The 18,194-nt window shown below is 43.9% G+C and overlaps 4 protein-coding genes across 7 annotated transcripts in view; 3 read left to right on the top strand and 1 right to left on the bottom strand.

Annotated features, from left to right (window-relative positions):
* The window catches only part of mreg (melanoregulin), a 7,679-nt gene extending 6,030 nt beyond the window's left edge, over positions 1–1,649 (top strand). Inside the window, exon 6 of the mRNA XM_053675340.1 lies at positions 1,000–1,649. Coding sequence (XP_053531315.1) covers positions 1,000–1,203 — 204 coding nt within the window. The 3' untranslated portion in view covers positions 1,204–1,649. The remainder of the gene's footprint in view (positions 1–999) is intronic.
* A 598-nt stretch (positions 1,650–2,247) lies between these two features.
* naxe (NAD(P)HX epimerase) lies at positions 2,248–5,388 on the top strand. Of its 2 annotated transcripts, none has more exon segments than NM_001200718.1 (7): positions 2,248–2,304; positions 3,267–3,444; positions 3,557–3,665; positions 3,831–3,941; positions 4,154–4,264; positions 4,582–4,729; positions 5,025–5,379. In NM_001200718.1, coding segments are annotated over 6 exon segments (708 nt in total). In that variant the 5' UTR covers positions 2,248–2,304; positions 3,267–3,418; the 3' UTR covers positions 5,228–5,379.
* A 2,126-nt stretch (positions 5,389–7,514) lies between these two features.
* On the bottom strand, positions 7,515–11,838 carry rab25a (RAB25, member RAS oncogene family a). 2 transcript variants are annotated; one of them, XM_053675341.1, is made up of 5 exons: positions 11,632–11,838; positions 11,222–11,405; positions 9,090–9,283; positions 8,308–8,388; positions 7,515–7,984 (listed from the first exon to the last, which is right to left on the bottom strand). In XM_053675341.1, the coding sequence occupies exons 1-5, from the start codon at positions 11,672–11,674 to the stop codon at positions 7,860–7,862; spliced, it is 627 nt and encodes a 208-aa protein (XP_053531316.1). In that variant the 5' UTR covers positions 11,675–11,838; the 3' UTR covers positions 7,515–7,859. The 2 variants fall into 2 exon arrangements, with proteins under 2 accessions (XP_053531316.1, XP_017310482.1); XM_017454993.3 differs by having other exon boundaries at positions 11,222–11,417; positions 11,632–11,833.
* A 1,706-nt stretch (positions 11,839–13,544) lies between these two features.
* sf3b4 (splicing factor 3b, subunit 4) lies at positions 13,545–17,593 on the top strand. 2 transcript variants are annotated; one of them, XM_017454989.3, is made up of 6 exons: positions 13,545–13,704; positions 14,682–14,810; positions 15,235–15,777; positions 15,896–16,069; positions 16,906–17,058; positions 17,257–17,593. In XM_017454989.3, exons 1-6 carry the CDS (start codon positions 13,671–13,673, stop codon positions 17,421–17,423), a joined length of 1,200 nt encoding a protein of 399 aa, XP_017310478.1. In that variant the 5' UTR covers positions 13,545–13,670; the 3' UTR covers positions 17,424–17,593. The 2 variants fall into 2 exon arrangements, with proteins under 2 accessions (XP_017310478.1, XP_047006441.1); XM_047150485.2 differs by lacking the exon at positions 13,545–13,704 and adding an exon at positions 14,219–14,359.
* The last annotated feature ends 601 nt before the right edge of the window (positions 17,594–18,194 follow it).

Below are 18,194 nucleotides of genomic sequence, written 5' to 3' on the forward strand. Positions count from 1 at the left end.
GGGGTTGAGTGAGGGGTGTGTGAGGGGTGTGTGAGGAGTGAGTGAGGGGTGTGTGAGGGGTGTGTGAGGAGTGAGTGAGGGTTGTGTGGAAGGGAGATACACAAACTGCAGGGATCCAGTGAGGGGGGCAGCAGGGTCTTGATGCGCCTCATAACCACCAACCAACTACATACAGCTGCTTAACATCTGGCTACCGATACAAATTCCTCAAATCTGACTATAATTCACTCTCTCTCTCTCCATCTCCCTCTCCATCTCTCTCCCCCTCTCTCTCTCCCTCTCCATCTCTGTCTCCCTCTCTCTCTCCCTCTCTCTCTCCCTCTCCATCTCTCTCTCTCTCTCCCTCTCCATCTCTGTCTCCCTCTCTCTCTCCCTCTCTCTCTCCCTCTCCATCTCTCTCTCCCTCTCCCTCTCTCCCTCTATCTCTCTCTCTCCCCATCTCTCTCTCTATATATATATATCTCTCTCTCCCCATCTCTATCTCTCTCTCTCCCCATCTCTCTCTCTCTATATATATATCTCTCTCTCCCCATCTCTATCTCTCTCTCTGCCTCTCTCTCTCCTTCTATCTCTCTCTCTCCCTCTCTCTATCTCTCTCCCCATCTCTCTCTCTCCCTCTCACTCTCTCTCTCTCCCAGTTCAAGGCAGTGTGGTGCTGCGAGGAGGCTCTGTGTTCTGTAGTGGAGGGAGAACTTTGTTTTAAACTAGCATTAGGCTGATAATGTTCTTAACGGCTGATAACAAAAACGACTTTTGTTGTGCTGATTTATTTTATTTACCTAATTTATTACCTATATATTTATGGGTTTTTTTTAATGCTCTCTAAATATTTGTTTATTTTTTATATTGAACCACACTTGACTTTAGTGTGTATAATGTGACCTTTTGTTAAAAATAAAAGATTGTGAAAGTCAGAGTCTCTCTCTCTCTCTCCCTCCCTCTCTCTCTCATTCCCTCTCTATCTCTGCCTCTCTCTCTCTCTCTCTCTCTCTCTCTCAGGACCGGTTGATTTATCTGGATGCTGCAGAAGACTTTGTGGCGAAAGCTCGTCGTTTTTATCCTCCCAGGGATGAAGATGATGAAGAGGAGGATAAAGCGATAAACCTGCCCCTGCTGCTTTCGCGCCTTAATCAGCGTCTGAATGCAGGAGAGGATGATGATGACGGTGATGATGAAGGAGACATGAGTGGACAGGATGATTAATAACTGTACTACACTCACTGCACATTGTTTAGACGATTAGAACACTGTTAGCGCTTGCAGTTCTTTAAGAGTTCATTTTGAGTTAAAAGAGTTAGGACAAATGTCATTTATATAGTATGAATACTTCTAACAGTTTAAGTGTGAAGGGTTAGATTGTTTTAATATTTTAGTTAACTCTAGATTTAAGGTTTTAAGTGTAAGGTGTTAAGGTATTAAGGTGTTAAGGTACTAGTATTAAGGTTTAGCTAGTATGAAAGGTTTGGCTAAGTCTAGCTATAAAGGTCAGCGCTGATGAAGGTTAAGTAGCTTTGCTAAGTTTCAACCTCATGCAGTTCACCCACCTGTCGTTTTTATCGTAAGAACTCAAAGTAAATATGAAATATAAGATAAATAAAGTGTGTGTAAACCAGTAAATAAAATAAAATAAAACTGATGTGTTTTTCTGGTACTGTCATGTGTTCATATTTTCAAACCTTTCTCCCAAATGTAACTTTTAAAATACCTAAAACAGATAATAACATAAACAAACAAATATCTTATAGGTTTTTGTTAATACTGAAATAATCCTGAATAACAATGAAGTAATTATTTATCAGGTAAATAAAACATGGGCGCACGGTGGCTTAGTGGTTAGCACGTAGGGTCGGGGGTTTGAGTATCCTGTGTGTGTGTGTGGAGTGTGCATGTTCTCCCCGTGCTGCGGGGGTTTCCTCCGGGTACTCTGGTTTCCTCCCCCAGTCCAAACACATGCATGGTAGGCTGATTGTCGTGTCTAAAGTGTCCGTAGTGTATGAATGAGTGTGTGAGTGTGTATGTGATTGTGCCCTGTGATGGATTGGCACCCTGTCCAGGGTGTACCCCGCCTTGTGCCCCATGCTCCCTGGGATAGACTCCAGGTTCCCCGTGACCCTGAAAGGATAAGCGGTTGAAGATGGATGGATGGATATAATAAAACATATTCTGTACATAAAATGAACCATGATTAGACATGGATAAAAACGTGTTCTGTGGCGTTTATTTTGAAACTTCCGGTGTCGTGAGGACCTTCCGGGTGTCCACTGTGTTCGCCTGATTTAAAATCACAGTAACTCTCTGGCGCAGGTAAATAAATCCTTACTAAATTAGCAAGCTTGTGTTTTTTTACTCATATAACTGAATAGATTTAGCATACGTGTCAGTTAAATGTTTAATATCAAAGCGCGTGATTATTTATAGCCAGCTAGTTACGGTGAGATGCTAACTATTACAGCTAGCTCACTGGCATGATACACGTTAAAATAACCTACGCATTCATTTAGATTCTCCAAACCACCATAGATAAAGTTAACTCGGTAAAATGTTCTCATTTTCACAGATATGTTTGAATGATTGTTTTGTAGAAATGATTGATCAATATTGCGAGTAATGCAGGGCGAATGTAGAAACCCGGAAATGACGTAAGAGTCACTGGGTTATGTTGACATTCTTTATTTTGCGTTAAAGCGCTGCATGTTTTTTCTCAGTTCCCGTGTTTAAAAGCTGTTTCTGTAGCTCACGCGCTTTTCACAGGTGAGTGAGAGTGAGAAAGTCTATCACAGTCCTCATACATGGAGGTTATAAGCGCTCATAACTTCATGTGGTCGTAATTGCTTCTCAAACTAAATTACAGGAGGTAGTATATCGTTAATTCGACTACATTTGAGGTCAATGTGAATATTTTATATTTGTTATTAACTATTTTATCTTTGTTATTAAAAATGTAATATTGACGTTTTCACCTGTCTTTCTGCTTATTAGTGAAGAGTCGGTTGTTAGACTCGGCTCATTTGAACATTGAGAGTCGACTCTTATCAGGAAAAATGTGAATTAATATTTTTAATGAAGCACAGACTCGCCAGCACAATCAGATTACTGCAGCGATGTTTACTGCGTTTTAAACGATCACTGTGTTCAAAACATCGTAAAATTGGTCTTGTGTAAAAGCAATGAACTTAAAAAAAAATTGACTCTTTTTGGAGAGTGAATCAAATAATCTGACTCACTGAAAACAGTCTGAATTCCCATGACTTCTGTTCATATTCCAGCTCCATCCAGGTGCATGCTGGGATTACGGGCTCTGTTCGGCATTGGTCTCTTTGTGACGTCACGGGGAGCCACTGTCATCGCACGCAGAGCAGCACACACACATGTGTGTGAACACACTTACACACCACGGTTCACCCGGCAGGCCTGCAGCATGGCCCAGTCAGTCAGGTACTTAGGGTGAGTAGGACACATCCGCCTAAATGAATGAGATAACCTTTTCTTTTATAGAGTAAAATCTCAGTCGTGTGTGTGTGTGTGTGTGTGTGTGTGTGTGTGTGTGTGTGTGTAGTCAGGAGGAAGCTCAGCGCATCGATGAGGAGCTTTTCTCCGAGTACAGCTTCAGTGTGGATCAGCTGATGGAGCTCGCTGGACTCAGCTGTGCTACAGCCGTTACAAAGGTAAAGACGAGTTTATGCACATGACTAAAACACAAGCTATCATTACAGAAAACGCATATGTCTTCTCTAACTGTGTGTGTGTGTGTGTGTGTGTGTGTGTGTGTGTGTGTGTGTGTGTGTGTCTCTCTCTCTCTCTCTCTCTCTCTCTCTCTCTCTCTCTCTCAGGCATATCCTGTACAGTCTCTGCTCAAACTCCCACCCCGTGTGTTAGTGATTTGTGGTCCAGGGAATAACGGCGGTGACGGTCTGGTCTGCGCTCGCCATCTCAAACTGTTTGTGAGTCTCACTCTTCCACTTTTTATCTTGTGGCTGTTTGTTCTTGATCAGATCAGGGTGTGATGAGATGGTTCTGTCCTCAGAGTTACACTACAGCAGCAGAGATGATGAGGAGTACTACGATTATAATATTATGAAGTTTTCTCTGTGTGTGTGTGTGTGTGTGTGTGTGTGTGTGTGTGTGTGTGTGTGTGTGTGTGTGTGTTAAATAGGGATATGAACCTGCTGTTCTTTACCCAAAACGACCAAACAAACAACTTTTCCAGAATTTAACCACTCAGTGTGAGAAGATGGAGATTTCTTTCTTGTCTGAAATGCCAGAGGTAAAAAAACAAACAAACAAAAAAAGTTATGTTTACCTCAGGTACTCAGGCCACACCCACTTCACTTAGACGGACACACGGAGGCCACGCCCACATTACGTGGACTGACACATAGCCCACACCCACCTCACTGTGACTGATATACCGAGGCCACGCCCACTTTACTCGGACTGCCGTGCACACTGATCATACAACCTTTATTAGAACCAACACATAGGCCACACCCCCTTTCACACACCTTTCTCTTTGTGTTCTGATTGTTATGCGTGTATATAATTATAAATATATAAATTAACTCTTTACTGTCGGTCCTCCAGGCCGATGAGGTGGATGAGGTTTATAACGTGGTGATCGACGCCATCTTTGGTTTCAGTTTTAAAGGAGCAGTGCGCGAGCCGTTCGCCGCCATTTTATCCTCTCTGAAGAAGATCAGCGTGCCCATCGCCAGCATCGACATCCCCTCGGGTCAGGAGTCTAACATCCTCATTCATTTTATAATAATAACCTTTTCTTTAATCACCTGATCTATCTGTTTCTGTCTCGCTCCGGGGGCCGTGTACACTGCACTCCTTCATTTTCATTTCGAATTGAAAACATGGTCACTTTTTTCCCTTTTTTTTCCACATTCTGTAGCTGCTGTTTCTGACCATTATAAACAAAAAAGGCTTGATTTCATTTCTTCTGCCCCCCCACCACACACACACACACACACACACACACACACCCATATCTTGATTGATGTGTCTTGTTTGCCTCTCAGGTTGGGACGTGGAGAACGGAGCCTCTGACGGGATCCAGCCCGACCTGCTGGTCTCTCTGACCGCCCCGAAGAAAGCTGCGTCTCACTTTCAGGGCCGGTATCACTACCTGGGCGGACGGTTTGTTCCTCCGGCTCTGGACAGGAAGTACGGTCTGAACCTGCCGCAGTATCCCGGGACCGAGTGTGTGCTCCGACTCAACTGACCACTCACTAATCACTCTGAGCACTCGGAAAACTTTTCTTTAAAACGTACAGATCACAGTGAGACGTCATAACACTCTGTGGAAGGTGTTACATCAGTTAAAATATATATATTTGCTAATGCTTTAATGTCAATAAACGTCACGGCCTGGCCGGAATACTCTCTCTGGTCTATCATTTGTGTATAAATTATAAATAGGAATAAGCACCATGCACGCACACACGCGCACACACACACGGTATTGATTTTTACATTGCTCTTTACCAAATTAATATTTTTTTGTTGCTGTGATTTACTTCCACTGTCTCTCTTACCTGTTCAGGTGATTTCAGCTCCACAACAAATAACTCAAATGCTTTATTTTTTGTGTAAACCCTTCTCACTGAAAGCAGACCCGAGTTAAATTACAGTCGAATAAATCCACACCTGAAGAGGTCATTCGAAGTGAGAGAAACCTGACCCATGGGCTGTGCTCCCATACGTTAATAAGTCCACTTGATTGAGTCCCCTTCAGACATCACCTCAAATGAAGTCCAGTAAGTGTACATGTTTAAATATTTTAATGTTATTGTGTTCATCTTCTGGTGAATCTACACGGTGGGGATAGGATTTGCAGAATTATACACGGAGATATAAAATATAGAATTCATATTAAAATATATTAGAATTTTACATTTTTAATCAACATTTTTTGTGACCGGAGATTTGAAATCTAAAGCGTGTGATTTTCTACGAACAAAAACAATATAAATGACGTGTAAACATTTTCTGCAGGCTCGCCTTCTGTGCATTACATCAGGTCTAAAAAATCATTTAATTCCAACTCGTCAATGCGAAGCGTAAATGTTAAAGGCTAAACACTGGCCATGACGTGATCGTTACGCCATCATCGCGTTATACATTCATGACTCATGCGCGGGGATTTTGTCCAATCACAATGCAGCCGGCCAGCTGGCCAATCAGAGAAGTCTGGGCTTTTCAGAAGGAGGGGCTTTGCAGAAATCTGTGCATTCCTGGGATTTCTGGTACTGCAATAATGTACATTATTTGACAAATAATGCGTATTTTGAACATTAAAACATTTTAACCTGCTCTCTTACAACCAATAATCATAGTAAAGAACGTTTAAAAATGTTTAAAAATCATGATATGACCCCTTTAAAATAAAATCACATTAAAATAAAAACCATCACATGATCCAAACCCAGCCCTGTGTTCCAATAACATTCTCCACACACACTTGTCCACTTCCCCTAGCCACTCCAAAGCACGGCTTACGTCACACGAGTGTGTACTTGCAGTGTGTATCAGAGTGTATTGTTCAACACACTCCATCTCGAGTAACCGAAAAAATGTCACCTCAGAGTGCAAACACAATCCTGAGCTGACACAAGCCTGAACTAACACACAATCCTGAGCTAACACACAATCCTGAACTAACACACAATCCTGAACTAACACACAAGCCTGAACTAACACACAAGCCTGAACTAACACACAATCCTGAGCTAACACACAATCCTGAACTAACACACAATCCTGAGCTAACACACAATCCTGAGCTAACACACAATCCTGAGCTAACACACAAGCCTGAGCTAGCACACAAGCCTGAGCTAGCACACAAGCCTGAACTAACACACAAGCCTGAGCTAGCACACAAGCCTGAACTAACACAATCCTGAACTAACACAATCCTGAACTAACACAAGCCTGAGCTAACACAATCCTGAGTTAAAAACCCACCTCAACTCCTGTATTCAGCCATTAAAAACAACATCTGACTTAAATCAGTGATTTGACTTAAATTCTTACTCAGAATTACAAGTTTAAACAGATTATTCCTTCTCAGAAGTCAGAAAGTTCCTGTTTCCACACTTAGCCATGAGCTCATCGTTATGCTAATCCACTGCTAGGCCGCTAGGCGTGTTCTGGTTGGTTGTTTGTTTTCTGTGTGATTATATGGACACAGTTTTAAAAATACACCCAATTTTACATTCTTAAGCTAATCACTAGCTAATCAACACCACTGTTTAAGATTATTAATTTTAAATTATCCACTTAAATCTGAAGGAGATTAAAATAAACTAGTTACAGAGTTCTACTGGTCCCTGATGGGTTTTAATGCATTTCTGGTGGTCTGTAATGGTCGTTTAATAGTTTCTAATGGTTTCTGTTGGAGTATCTGATTTCTTTGTAATGCTAAATTGGAACATCTCTAACGGTACCCTTCAGGAATCTGATGGAAACCATTACAGATCTTCCAGTTCCTAATGGTTTTTAATGTGTTTCTGGTGGTTTGTAATGGTAGTTTCATGGATCGTTTGGTTCCTAATGGTTTCTGATGGATTCTCTGACTTTATTCTCATAAAAGAAGGTTCTGTTGTGCTCTAGTTGTGATTAATAGTATCCAGAATATCCCTGATGAAAATCTTTAGAAATCTGATGGAAAGCGTTACAGATTTTCCAAACGGACATCAACGGGATCCTCATCTAATCTAGGGGAAGTGGACGAGCGTGCTCTGGAGAACGGTATTGGAACATAGCCGAGGGACCAGCTTCACTTTTACACAGTGTAAAGCTCGTAACGCTGTAGACATCTCTGTGAGGATGATGAAGGTTTTTTTTTATCTTCACTGTTTCCTACAGCAGCCCCTGCTCTCCTCTGTAGCTTCAATGATGGGGCCGGTGGTGCCGAGAGTCACGGCGCTGATGGAACCTCGAGTCACCTGTTTACTCGCCACCTTCCTGTGGATTTCTGAGACACAAAGAAAGAAAACGACCCATAACATTCTCTTCACATGTGCACATGAACCCTCTGTTGTGGTCACTACTTAGCAAAGTTCTGTCTTATTAGCCCAGTCTTTACATTGTTTATACCACTGTAACTTTAATATTAAAATCCTTTACATACAGTGAGATGGAAACAGCGCCTCCTGGTGGCAAGTGTGTGTGTGTGTGTGTGTGTGTGTGTGTGTGTGTGTGTGTGTGTGTGTGTTTTGACGCCGGTTAATGACAGTGCTTGGATTCCTTTCTCTACTTCATTACACTTCTAAATGTCAGCATGTTTAGAACCCACACCTGTGAGAACCTGGAGGAACGCAGTCCCGACGTTGGTTGATTGGAGAGCTGAAGTTTCGATGAAGAGCAGACCTTTACTCTCTGCAGGAAGGAGCGGAGCAGAGTTAGCGTTAGCCTTAAACACGATTCAAAGTGTTCTCTGGACACAAAGTTTTTATTACTACAGAACTGTTCTCCAGGAGAACTACAGGAATAGTTGTGCATTAGAAGAACCTTGGTGCTTAGGGTTCTGAGCAAAATCCCAGAACAACACAATTAACCCTGAACTGCAAAATACCACATGCTTAGAGAAAAAATGGTTCCTCAAAGGTTTTAGATTAAGATCATACCCAGTGGGATGGAAAAAAACAAACCTTTGTGGTGTTACATAGAACTATTTGTATCTTAAGAGTACTAATTGATTTGCATAAGTATTTTCTAAACATACACTACATGTCCAAAAGTTTGTGCACCCTGACCATCACACTCGTATGTGCTTGTTGAACATCCCATTTATTCCAGATTTATTCCCACGCTTCAGAGAAGGCTTTCCACTAGATTTAGATGGTCGGGGTGCGCATACTTTTGGTCATATACATGTGTACGTTAATGTTCACATGTAGTGGACCACTTTTATGTTAGCAGAACTTTCCACCATCTGTCAAGTCCTCTAACTGTCCTGATAACGTCTTTGAATAACGTTTGTGAACATTCCTACAACGTAGCTGCAACATTTCCAGTACGATCATTAAACTGGGAGCGTTGTGTGAGCAAACAATTATTACGCTTTTTTTTCTCTTTACCTGCAAAGGCTTTGGCCTCCTCTGTGGGGACTGTGCGCTGGGTTGCCAGATCACTCTTATTCCCCACCAGCATGATGACGATGTGAGGGTCGGCGTGGTCGTACAGCTCCTTCAGCCACCGCTCCACGTTATCGTACGTCAGGTGTTTGCTGATGTCATACACCAGCAGGGCTCCGACCGCACCTCTGTAATACCTGAACAACACATTTCCCATTATACAGCCTCCAATCAGGCCACGCCGACAGCCGGACCACATTCTTCTGCTTTTGTTCTAACCCGGAGCACACCTGAGTCAGGTATCGAACCCTAATTACCTGTTTACCGGTCACAGGTGTGTAGAGCTGTGTGTTACACTCTGCACTCATGTGAATCCGTCACATTAATGCAATTATTTATAACTCTCACACAATTAACTGTGTGTATGTTTAGCTATATAATGCAAATCCAGAAGTACTGGCACCCCTCATGAAAATCATCCCTTTTTTTTTTTTACAACACAGATAAAACTAATGTCCTGTGAATCATACGGGGGGATAACTAAAAACACTACATCTCTAAAATTACATATAGAAAAAAAATGTAGACTTGTAAATAATCCAGACAAAATAAGAAAACACAGCTTTTTTCACCGTTAAACTGTGGACGCAGTTTAAAGTCTCTACGCCAAATAATACGTCAATTATTGAGTAATATGTAAATTACTGTAATTCACTGAATAATATGTAAGATTCTCTATTTCACATTACAGACGTCCGCAGTATCAGTACCGTTAAACACACGGTGATACTGTCTTATTTTTTATCCACATAGTTGGTGATTTCAATAGTATTGGCACCCCACACAATTAATATTTGCTGAAGGCTCTCCTGGAGAGAACAGCGCTGCGTCACTTCCTGTGATATCTAACAAAGTTGGAGACGACCTCACATCCACTCGTCCATTCAGAACATAGTTTCCTGTGCACGTGGACCTCCTCGTAAACTCACAATACAGAGTTTTACAGGATTCAGATCCAGAGAAACAAATCGTTCATCGTTGTGTCTCGCAAACACTTCAATGCATGTTTTATTGATATCTATCTACAGCCTGGGTTTAACCTCCTGGCAGAGACAACCAGGTTTTGTATTGTTTTTCTCAAACAGCCACAAAAACAGCTCCAACGCATCACAGACCCACCTCCAGATTTATCAGCAGGGCATCAGATGCTTTTGCTCATAATTGTTTGCGTTTTTTTTCCTCTACTGCAGCACATCCGAGCTGCATGTTATTGTGACTGCGGCTTCTAACGGCTGATTTAAAACCAGAAGAATGAACTAAACTGTGCATCTGTGAACATGGTTCCAAGTCTTGGCAAAAATTCCAGCTTAACTCCATCTCAGGAATCGGACCAGATGACCCAAAAAGCACCACAATCTGCGATAGGAAAGTGGAGACGTCACGGTGGTGCGCACGCATTTCTGATTCACGTTTCATTCAACATGGCTTTTTATCTGCACCTGGTCCGACCATTATCCACTCCATAATCCCCCCTTGTTACTCTCCCAGTCTTTGCAATATGTTCTTCCTTGTTTAGATGACTGACCTGGCACTCTGAAGGTAAATCAGAAGAAACACTTTCCTACAAAAAACGTATTCCAACCGGAACCAGCAAACGCAGAACGTTTTCCTAAAACTAGTATTTAGTTCCCCTTGCTTATTTATTTTTTTGGTGGGAGGGGTCTGCACTTACACTTTCCCATAGCCATAGGCTATGTTTGTGGAAACTGATTCAATTTAATTTGCTTTAAAACAAGATCTTAGCTGCTGCAGACTATTTAATAAAGTACCCAGAAAACACCACCTGCAGATTTGAAGTCTTGCTCCAAAATGCAGTTTGGTGTAAAAAACAAACAAACCCAAAAACCTAAACAAAACATGGCCCTGTCAACGCTGAGTGTGAATCTGTGGTCTTCAGGATCTCTATCTCCATCTTATCACCACCTTCCTGATCATTGGTTTACTTCCTGGTCATTTACTAGTTGCTCCAGATTTTAAACTGCTACGGCTCTGATCTGATCTGAAGAGAATGATTGTTTTTAGAGCGAAGGTTATCAGTGTCTTCTAGTGTTTTCTGTCTGCAGTTACACACTCACGCTGAGGTGATGGCTCTGTAGCGCTCCAGACCGGCTGTGTCCCAAATCTGAGCTTTAATGGTCACTCCATCCAGCTGCACGCTGCGAGTGCTGAACTCCACCCCGATGGTGGTGCGACTGTCGTGGTTAAATTCGCTCTTGGTGAATCGGGACAGCAGGTTGCTCTTCCCGACTCCAGATTCTCCTATTAACACCACTGACCAAAGTGTGTGTGCGTGTGTGTGTGTGTGTGTGTGTGTGTGTGTGTGTGTGTGAGAGAGAGAGAGAGAGAGAGAGAGAGAGATAGACATGAAGACATGAACGTCAGTGCACTTTTCTAAGTGGTAAAGCCAAATTTGCATTCCTAACACCAGAAACCATCAGACACCAACAGTGTATTTTCATACAGCACTCAGAAGTCTGACTCTCACCTTTAAAAACAAAGTTGTATCCCAAATCGGTGGCCATGTTCATGTCAGGGTCTGAAGTGCAGATCAGGACGGAGGAAATGAGGAAACTCCACACTGATCAAATCATCTGGCTGTGAGGAGGATGAGTTATGATCCCATGCTGTCGAGATTGCGAGTGTGCTTTACTTCCTGTCCGGATGAGGCTCGGGGTGGACAGGGTGGTGTGTCAGGAGAAACAGGTCTAACCGCCAAAACACACACACACACACACACACACACACACACACACACACACACACACACACACACACACACACACACACACACACACACACGCGCGCACAATAACAGGGTGTGGCCAAATCATTCATTTGACTCTCAGCTGTGTGACATTTAAAAGCCAAATGAGGGCGGGGCTTTGAGTAGGCGGCTGATGGGTGTGTCTTTAAGCTTGAATATGAACCCCGCCCTCTAAAGTAGTTTTGTGTTTTCACACAAGGAGGTTTTGCTAGCAAATATGAGCATAAACGACTAACAATGACTTCCATATATAGACTCAGGGGCAAGGTGGCTTAGTCGTTAGCATGTTTGCCTCGTACCTCCGGGGTTCGGGGTTCGAATCCCGCCTCTGCCCTGTGTGCGTGGTCTTTGCATCTTCTCTCTGTGCTTTGGGGGATTCCTAGCCAGTCCAAAAACACACACTGTAGGCATTTCCAAATTGTTCATAGTTTGTGTGTGTAATGGGTTGGCATCCTGTCGAGGCTGAGATAAGCTCCAGGCTCCCCACGACCCTGTGTTGGATAAACAGTACAGAAAACAGATGGATGGATTTATAGACTCAAAGACACACCCACATTACTATGTCATATATAGATTCAAAGACACACCCACATTACTATGTCATATATAGATTCAAAGACACACCCACATTACTATGTCATATATAGATTCAAAGACACACCCACATTACTATGTCATATATAGATTCAAAGACACACCCACATTACTATGTCATATATAGATTCAAAGACACACCCACATTACTATGTCATATATAGATTCAAAGACACACCCACATTACTATGTCATATATAGACTCAAAGACACACCCACATTACTATGTCATATATAGATTCAAAGACACACCCACATTACTATGTCATATATAGATTCAAAGACACACCCACATTACTATGTCATATATAGATTCAAAGACACACCCACATTACTATGTCATATATAGATTCAAAGACACACCCACATTACTATGTCATAGACTCAAAGACACACCCACATTACTATATCATATATAGACTCAAAGACACGCCCACATTACTATATCATATATAGACTCAAAGACACACCCACATTACTGTTATATATAGATTCAAAAACACGCCCACATTACTATACCATATATAGATTCAAAGACACACACACATTTCCATCTCATATACAGACTCAAAGAAACGCCCACTTTCCCATCTGACAGACCAGGGGTGTTAAACACAGCCTTTCTTATGGAGTGTAACTGAATTGAAAGCGTGTTAATGATGTACAGGCTAACAATATGACACAAAATCCCAATGAAGTCCGTTTCAGTTGTAGGGTGTAACACTGCAGAATATGGAAAGGTTGGGGGGTGAATACTTTTGTAAATAACTGAATGGTAAACTCATAACTTGGGGTAAAAGTTGGTAATGAGTGTGTTCATGTGTTGTGTAGGTGATCTCTGTTCTTAGCGCTCTGTGTTCAGATTATAGCTTTCAGATAAACACAGATAAACGAACACATGTTACAGGAGTTGTTGTTGAGGTACTGGTCACTAAACTGATTTCTTTTCCGGTCCGGTTCAGTCACTACACTGGACCGAGTGTAACGCGGCCCGTTAGCTAAAGCGAGTTCTACAGATTAGCAGCAGTAATTCACGCCGAGTGAGTGAGTGTGATCATGCAGCCGTGTCACTAGGTGGCGGCACTGAGCTGAAACTGTGACCACGCGCTTCCACACCGCGCGCGAAGAAGAACACGACTTCCGCCAGCGCACGCAGGGGTTTCGTCATGGCGGCGGGACCGATATCAGAAAGAAATCAAGGTAACTTTATATAAAAGTCTGCACTGATATGGACTTTACACTATTTTATAAAGTGATAACTCGCCTTATTGTAAAAGCACTTTTATTAAACTTGCAGCTTCATCCACAGTGAGCGATAGTGTGCTGAATTTCGAGAGAAAACATTAGCTAGCTAGCTGAATTAGCACTCTCATTGAGATAAGCGCAGTTCTGAACTCCCCTCCTGTACTCCATCTTTACATTTGATAAAGAAGTGACTGTATTCATCATGTTTAAGCTTCAGTGTGCATTTGTGGATGTGTTTATTTGGCTGTAACATTCCTGACATCACTTTTCTTTGTGTATGTAGGTAAGGTATCATTTAATCCACACATGGCTCTGTTTATTTAATGAGATTAGAATTATTAGTACTATTATTTTTAAATTCCTGAGACTTTATCTCTCTGTGTGTGTTATATCCAGTTAAACATGTCTCTGAAAGCTCTTCGTGTGTTATTTCGTTTGCTGTTGCAGCTTCCTCCTAATGTATTCCCCCTTCTGTCCTCCACAAGCCCAGTGTTCTGATCCACAGTACCGCTTTACCGCCGGACCGAACGCTTCTGACTTAATAACATGTGCAGGGTTTATGGCCAGGTGCTTTCCTCCTCTGAAGGAAGGAGACGGTCAGATCTTCCAGGTGACACAGTCTTACCTGAGATTGTTTTCTCAGTCTAATGAGGATATTCACAGAAGCTAGACAGACAGACAGACAGACAGAGAGAGAGAGAGAGAGAGAGAGAGAGGGGGGGGGGGTGTAGGAGCTCCAGTCTTGGTCTGTTGTGGTTGTGAAGGTTTAAAAGAAGAAAGCTGTCCGTCCTGTCCGTGTCTCATTCCTGCAGTTAAACACCTACTGTGTCTCGGCTGCGTGCGCAGCAGGGAGCTGTGTGGGACTCTGTGTTTCTGTGTGTGTGTGTGTAGTATATTATTAACTGTGTGTGTGTGTGTGTGTGTGTGTTCAGATGCGACGGTGTACGTAGGTGGTCTGGATGAGAAAGTGTCCGAGCCGTTGTTATGGGAACTCTTCCTTCAGGCTGGACCGGTGGTGAACACACACATGCCCAAAGACAGAGTGACGGGACAACATCAGGGTGAGACACATTCTCTCTCACACACACATTCTCTCACACACACACATTCTCTCTCACACACACATTCTCTCTCACACACACATTCTCTCACACACACACATTCTCTCACACACACACATTCTCTCACACACACGCACAGAATTCATTCATTGGAAAAATTTGACTTTATCTGCAAGTCTCTCTCTCTCTCTCTGTCTGTCTCTTTGTCTCTGTCTGTCTCTTTGTCTCTGTCTGTGTCTCTGTCTCTGTCTGTCTCTCTCTGTCTCTCTCTCTCTGTCTGTCTCTCTCTCTCTCTCTGTCTGTCTGTCTGTCTCTCTCTCTCTCTCTGTCTGTCTGTCTCTCTCCCTCTTGAGTAATATGAGTGTGTTGATATTTAGTGGGTGACTCCCTGTGTGTGTGTGTGTGTGTGTGTGTGTGTATATAGGTTACGGTTTTGTGGAGTTCCTCAGTGAAGAAGATGCTGATTACGCTATAAAGATCATGAACATGATAAAGCTGTACGGTAAACCCATCCGCGTGAACAAAGCCTCGGCTCACAACAAGAACCTGGACGTGGGAGCGAACATCTTCATCGGGAACCTGGACCCCGAGATCGACGAGAAGCTCCTGTACGACACGTTCAGCGCGTTCGGCGTCATCCTGCAGACCCCCAAGATCATGAGAGACCCCGACACGGGGAACTCCAAGGGTTACGCCTTCATCAACTTCGCCAGCTTCGACGCGTCGGACGCAGCCATCGAGGCGATGAACGGTCAGTACCTGTGTAACCGGCCCATCACCGTGTCCTACGCCTTCAAGAAGGACTCCAAGGGGGAGAGGCACGGATCGGCCGCCGAGAGACTCCTCGCCGCGCAGAACCCTCTCTCGCAGGCCGACCGGCCGCATCAGCTGTTCGCCGACGCTCCGCCCCCTCCTTCTGCCCCGACCCCCGTCATGACCGCGCTGGGAGCGGCCATGCCCATACCCGGTCAGTGAGCACGCTCAGTTCTGTTCCTCTAATCCATTTTATCTCTGTGTGTACGTGACAGATGAAGAACCGATGCGAGAACCGTGTTAACGTTGTACTGAACCTGTCTTTATCACAGGCATGCCTCCTCCTGGTGCCTTCCCACCAGTACCCCCACCTGGTTCTTTACCCCCTGGAATGCCCCCCGGGATGCCCATGCCCCCTGCCCCGGGCACTCCTGCTTCTCAGGGGGCCTCTGGAGTACCTCCACATGGACCTCCACCGTTCCCTCCAGCAGGCATGCACCCACCAGGTGAGAACCGAGCACCTTCAGCTGTGTTCAGAACATCAACATGCACAGTGTTCTAGTTCTGCGATCCCTGGTAGTCGTGTTCTAGGCTCTGAGTGTTCTACATCCCCGAACTCCAGCTCTAGAATTTTAGACGTCTACGGTCGTGGTGTTCTAGGATCTGAGAGATTAGTGTTATAGGAAATCAGGATCACCAATCCCGAATTACAGGCACTCTGCGCGCCACATGACCGGGTACTTGTCCTAGTGCTAGCTCTAGAATTCCGTGATAAATCTTTGGATTGTCTAGAGTTTGTGTTCTCGGATGACCGTGTTCTCAGTTTTAAGTGTACCAGGATCCTGTGGCGAGTCACCCTTCCATACTTGCAGGTGCTCAGTGTTTCTCGTTCTAGAATCATATAACAAATGTACCAGATGTCGAGAGTCTGTGCTCTAGAACCCCCGGTAGGGCAGTGCTCCACACTCGAAAGTGTTCCGAGTTCTAGCTCTAGAATCCCATGACAGATGTAATAAAATGCAGGCACTCAGTGTTCTCGAGCTCTCGCAGGGTTCACACTTCAAATGTGCAGGTTCTAGAGTTCTAGAATGCTTTGACCAATGATCCAGATGCCTGGAATCTCAAGGCAAGTCCATGGTTCCAGACTGGCAGGTTCTGAGGACTCTTTGTTAAGCTGTTACAGAGCAATCATGCAAATCCTGCTCAGAATTTCAGATGCTCTAGAATTCAGGTGGAACGTCATTGCTTTAAACGTGCAGGTTCTCATGGTCTCAGTTCTGCAGTCCGGTGGCATGTAAATGTTCTCTCAGCATGACTGTTCCCTCCTCCGTCTTTCCCTCAGGAATGCCGCCGATGCCCATGCCTCACTCTGGACCTCCTGGAATGGTGCCTCCTCCTCCAGGATCCACCCAGCACCGGGCCCCGCCTCCCCCCGGCATGCCCCCACCCCCACAGATGGGCATGCCTCCCCGGGGACCGTTTGGCCCACCCATGGGTACGTGCACAGATCAGTTAGTTGTTTCATTGTGAAGAAGCATGGGTTCTCTGCTGTGAGGATTAAAGGATTGTAAGATTGTGGATGTTTTTTGCGAGGACAGATTTTAGATCTGATTTTAAAGTGTTCGGTTCTACAGGGAACAGAAGCCATTCAGTATGGGATGGGTTCTCAGTGACTGTTCTTTTCCTCCCGCAGGTCATCCGATGCCCCCTGGGATGAGAGGCCCGCCTCCCCCGATGCCACCCCCAGGTTACGGCACAGGTCCCCCTCGTCCTCCTCCGTTTGGTTTCCAGAGACCGCCAATGCCCCCGCGCCCCCCTGCACCACCCCGGGCCCCTCTCAGAGCACCCCTGCCCCCCTAACCCATAGGTTTACTAGAACCAAAGCTTGTTTTTTTATTTCTCAATCCAGCAGTTTACTGAAGGACAGAACTGTTCTGAGAAAACTCTGTGTATACTGATGATTCCCCCTCTTCTAGTTTCACTGTTCTTTAATAGGATTAACTATGAATAAACATTTTTATATAGAAAGACCAGGTGGTGTGTGTGTGTGTGTGTGTGTGTGTGTGTTATTGTTAATGGAGGTGTAGAGGATTTACGGAAAATATAAGTCTGTATTTCTGCTTCTGAGGAAACGTCTGAGGGTTTGATTAAAACACACGGGTTGCATCTGAAATCGTGTAGCTACTGCACAGCCGATGAGAGAGTACGTACTAATCTGTGTGTGTGTGTGTAGTATAAATACAATCCCTGACTGACACACAGAGGCCACACCTCCTTTATTAAGACTGACAGAAACCCTTGGTCATGTCTCAGTGTGTGTTCTTATGTGATCTTGCGTCCTTGTGAACTCGTCCAGTACTGAAGCATGAAAGAACTGGGTCGCACGAAATGACCCTGATTCATATCCAGGCTGCATCAGCTGCAGACCCGAGTGTATCGAACTTGCTTTAAGTCCCAGAAGTCATTGCAGTAAAACAGCAGCGGAAGACAGAAGCCTGACCTGTACATGGAGTTTTAACATCTTAATAACAATCTAAATAAATCTAAATAAACGTCTATAAAGAATGATTTGTAGTTTAGACTGAGATATACACCGCTCAGCCATAACATTAAAACCACAGACAGGTGACG

This window comes from Ictalurus punctatus, chromosome 24 (assembly GCF_001660625.3).
Source record: "Ictalurus punctatus breed USDA103 chromosome 24, Coco_2.0, whole genome shotgun sequence".
Taxonomy (NCBI): Eukaryota; Metazoa; Chordata; class Actinopteri; order Siluriformes; family Ictaluridae; genus Ictalurus; species Ictalurus punctatus.

Bases quoted from the DNA above. Each gene is read 5' to 3' on its own strand.
- naxe (XM_053675043.1), top strand. From the start codon at position 3,281: ATGCTGGGATTACGGGCTCTGTTCGGCATTGGTCTCTTTGTGACGTCA. The intron at 3,445-3,556 runs GTGAGTAGGACA...GTGTGTGTGTAG, and splicing joins CAGTCAGTCAGGTACTTAGG to TCAGGAGGAAGCTCAGCGCA. The intron at 4,265-4,581 runs GTAAAAAAACAA...TCGGTCCTCCAG, and splicing joins TCTTGTCTGAAATGCCAGAG to GCCGATGAGGTGGATGAGGT.
- rab25a (XM_017454993.3), bottom strand. From the start codon at position 11,674: ATGAACATGGCCACCGATTTGGGATACAACTTTGTTTTTAAAG. The intron at 11,418-11,631 runs GTGAGAGTCAGA...CACTTTGGTCAG, and splicing joins ATACAACTTTGTTTTTAAAG to TGGTGTTAATAGGAGAATCT. The intron at 9,284-11,221 runs GTGAGTGTGTAA...TGTGTTGTTCAG, and splicing joins TACAGAGCCATCACCTCAGC to GTATTACAGAGGTGCGGTCG.
- sf3b4 (XM_047150485.2), top strand. From the start codon at position 14,296: ATGTGCAGGGTTTATGGCCAGGTGCTTTCCTCCTCTGAAGGAAGGAGA. The intron at 14,811-15,234 runs GTGAGACACATT...GTGTGTATATAG, and splicing joins AGTGACGGGACAACATCAGG to GTTACGGTTTTGTGGAGTTC. The intron at 17,059-17,256 runs GTACGTGCACAG...TTCCTCCCGCAG, and splicing joins ACCGTTTGGCCCACCCATGG to GTCATCCGATGCCCCCTGGG.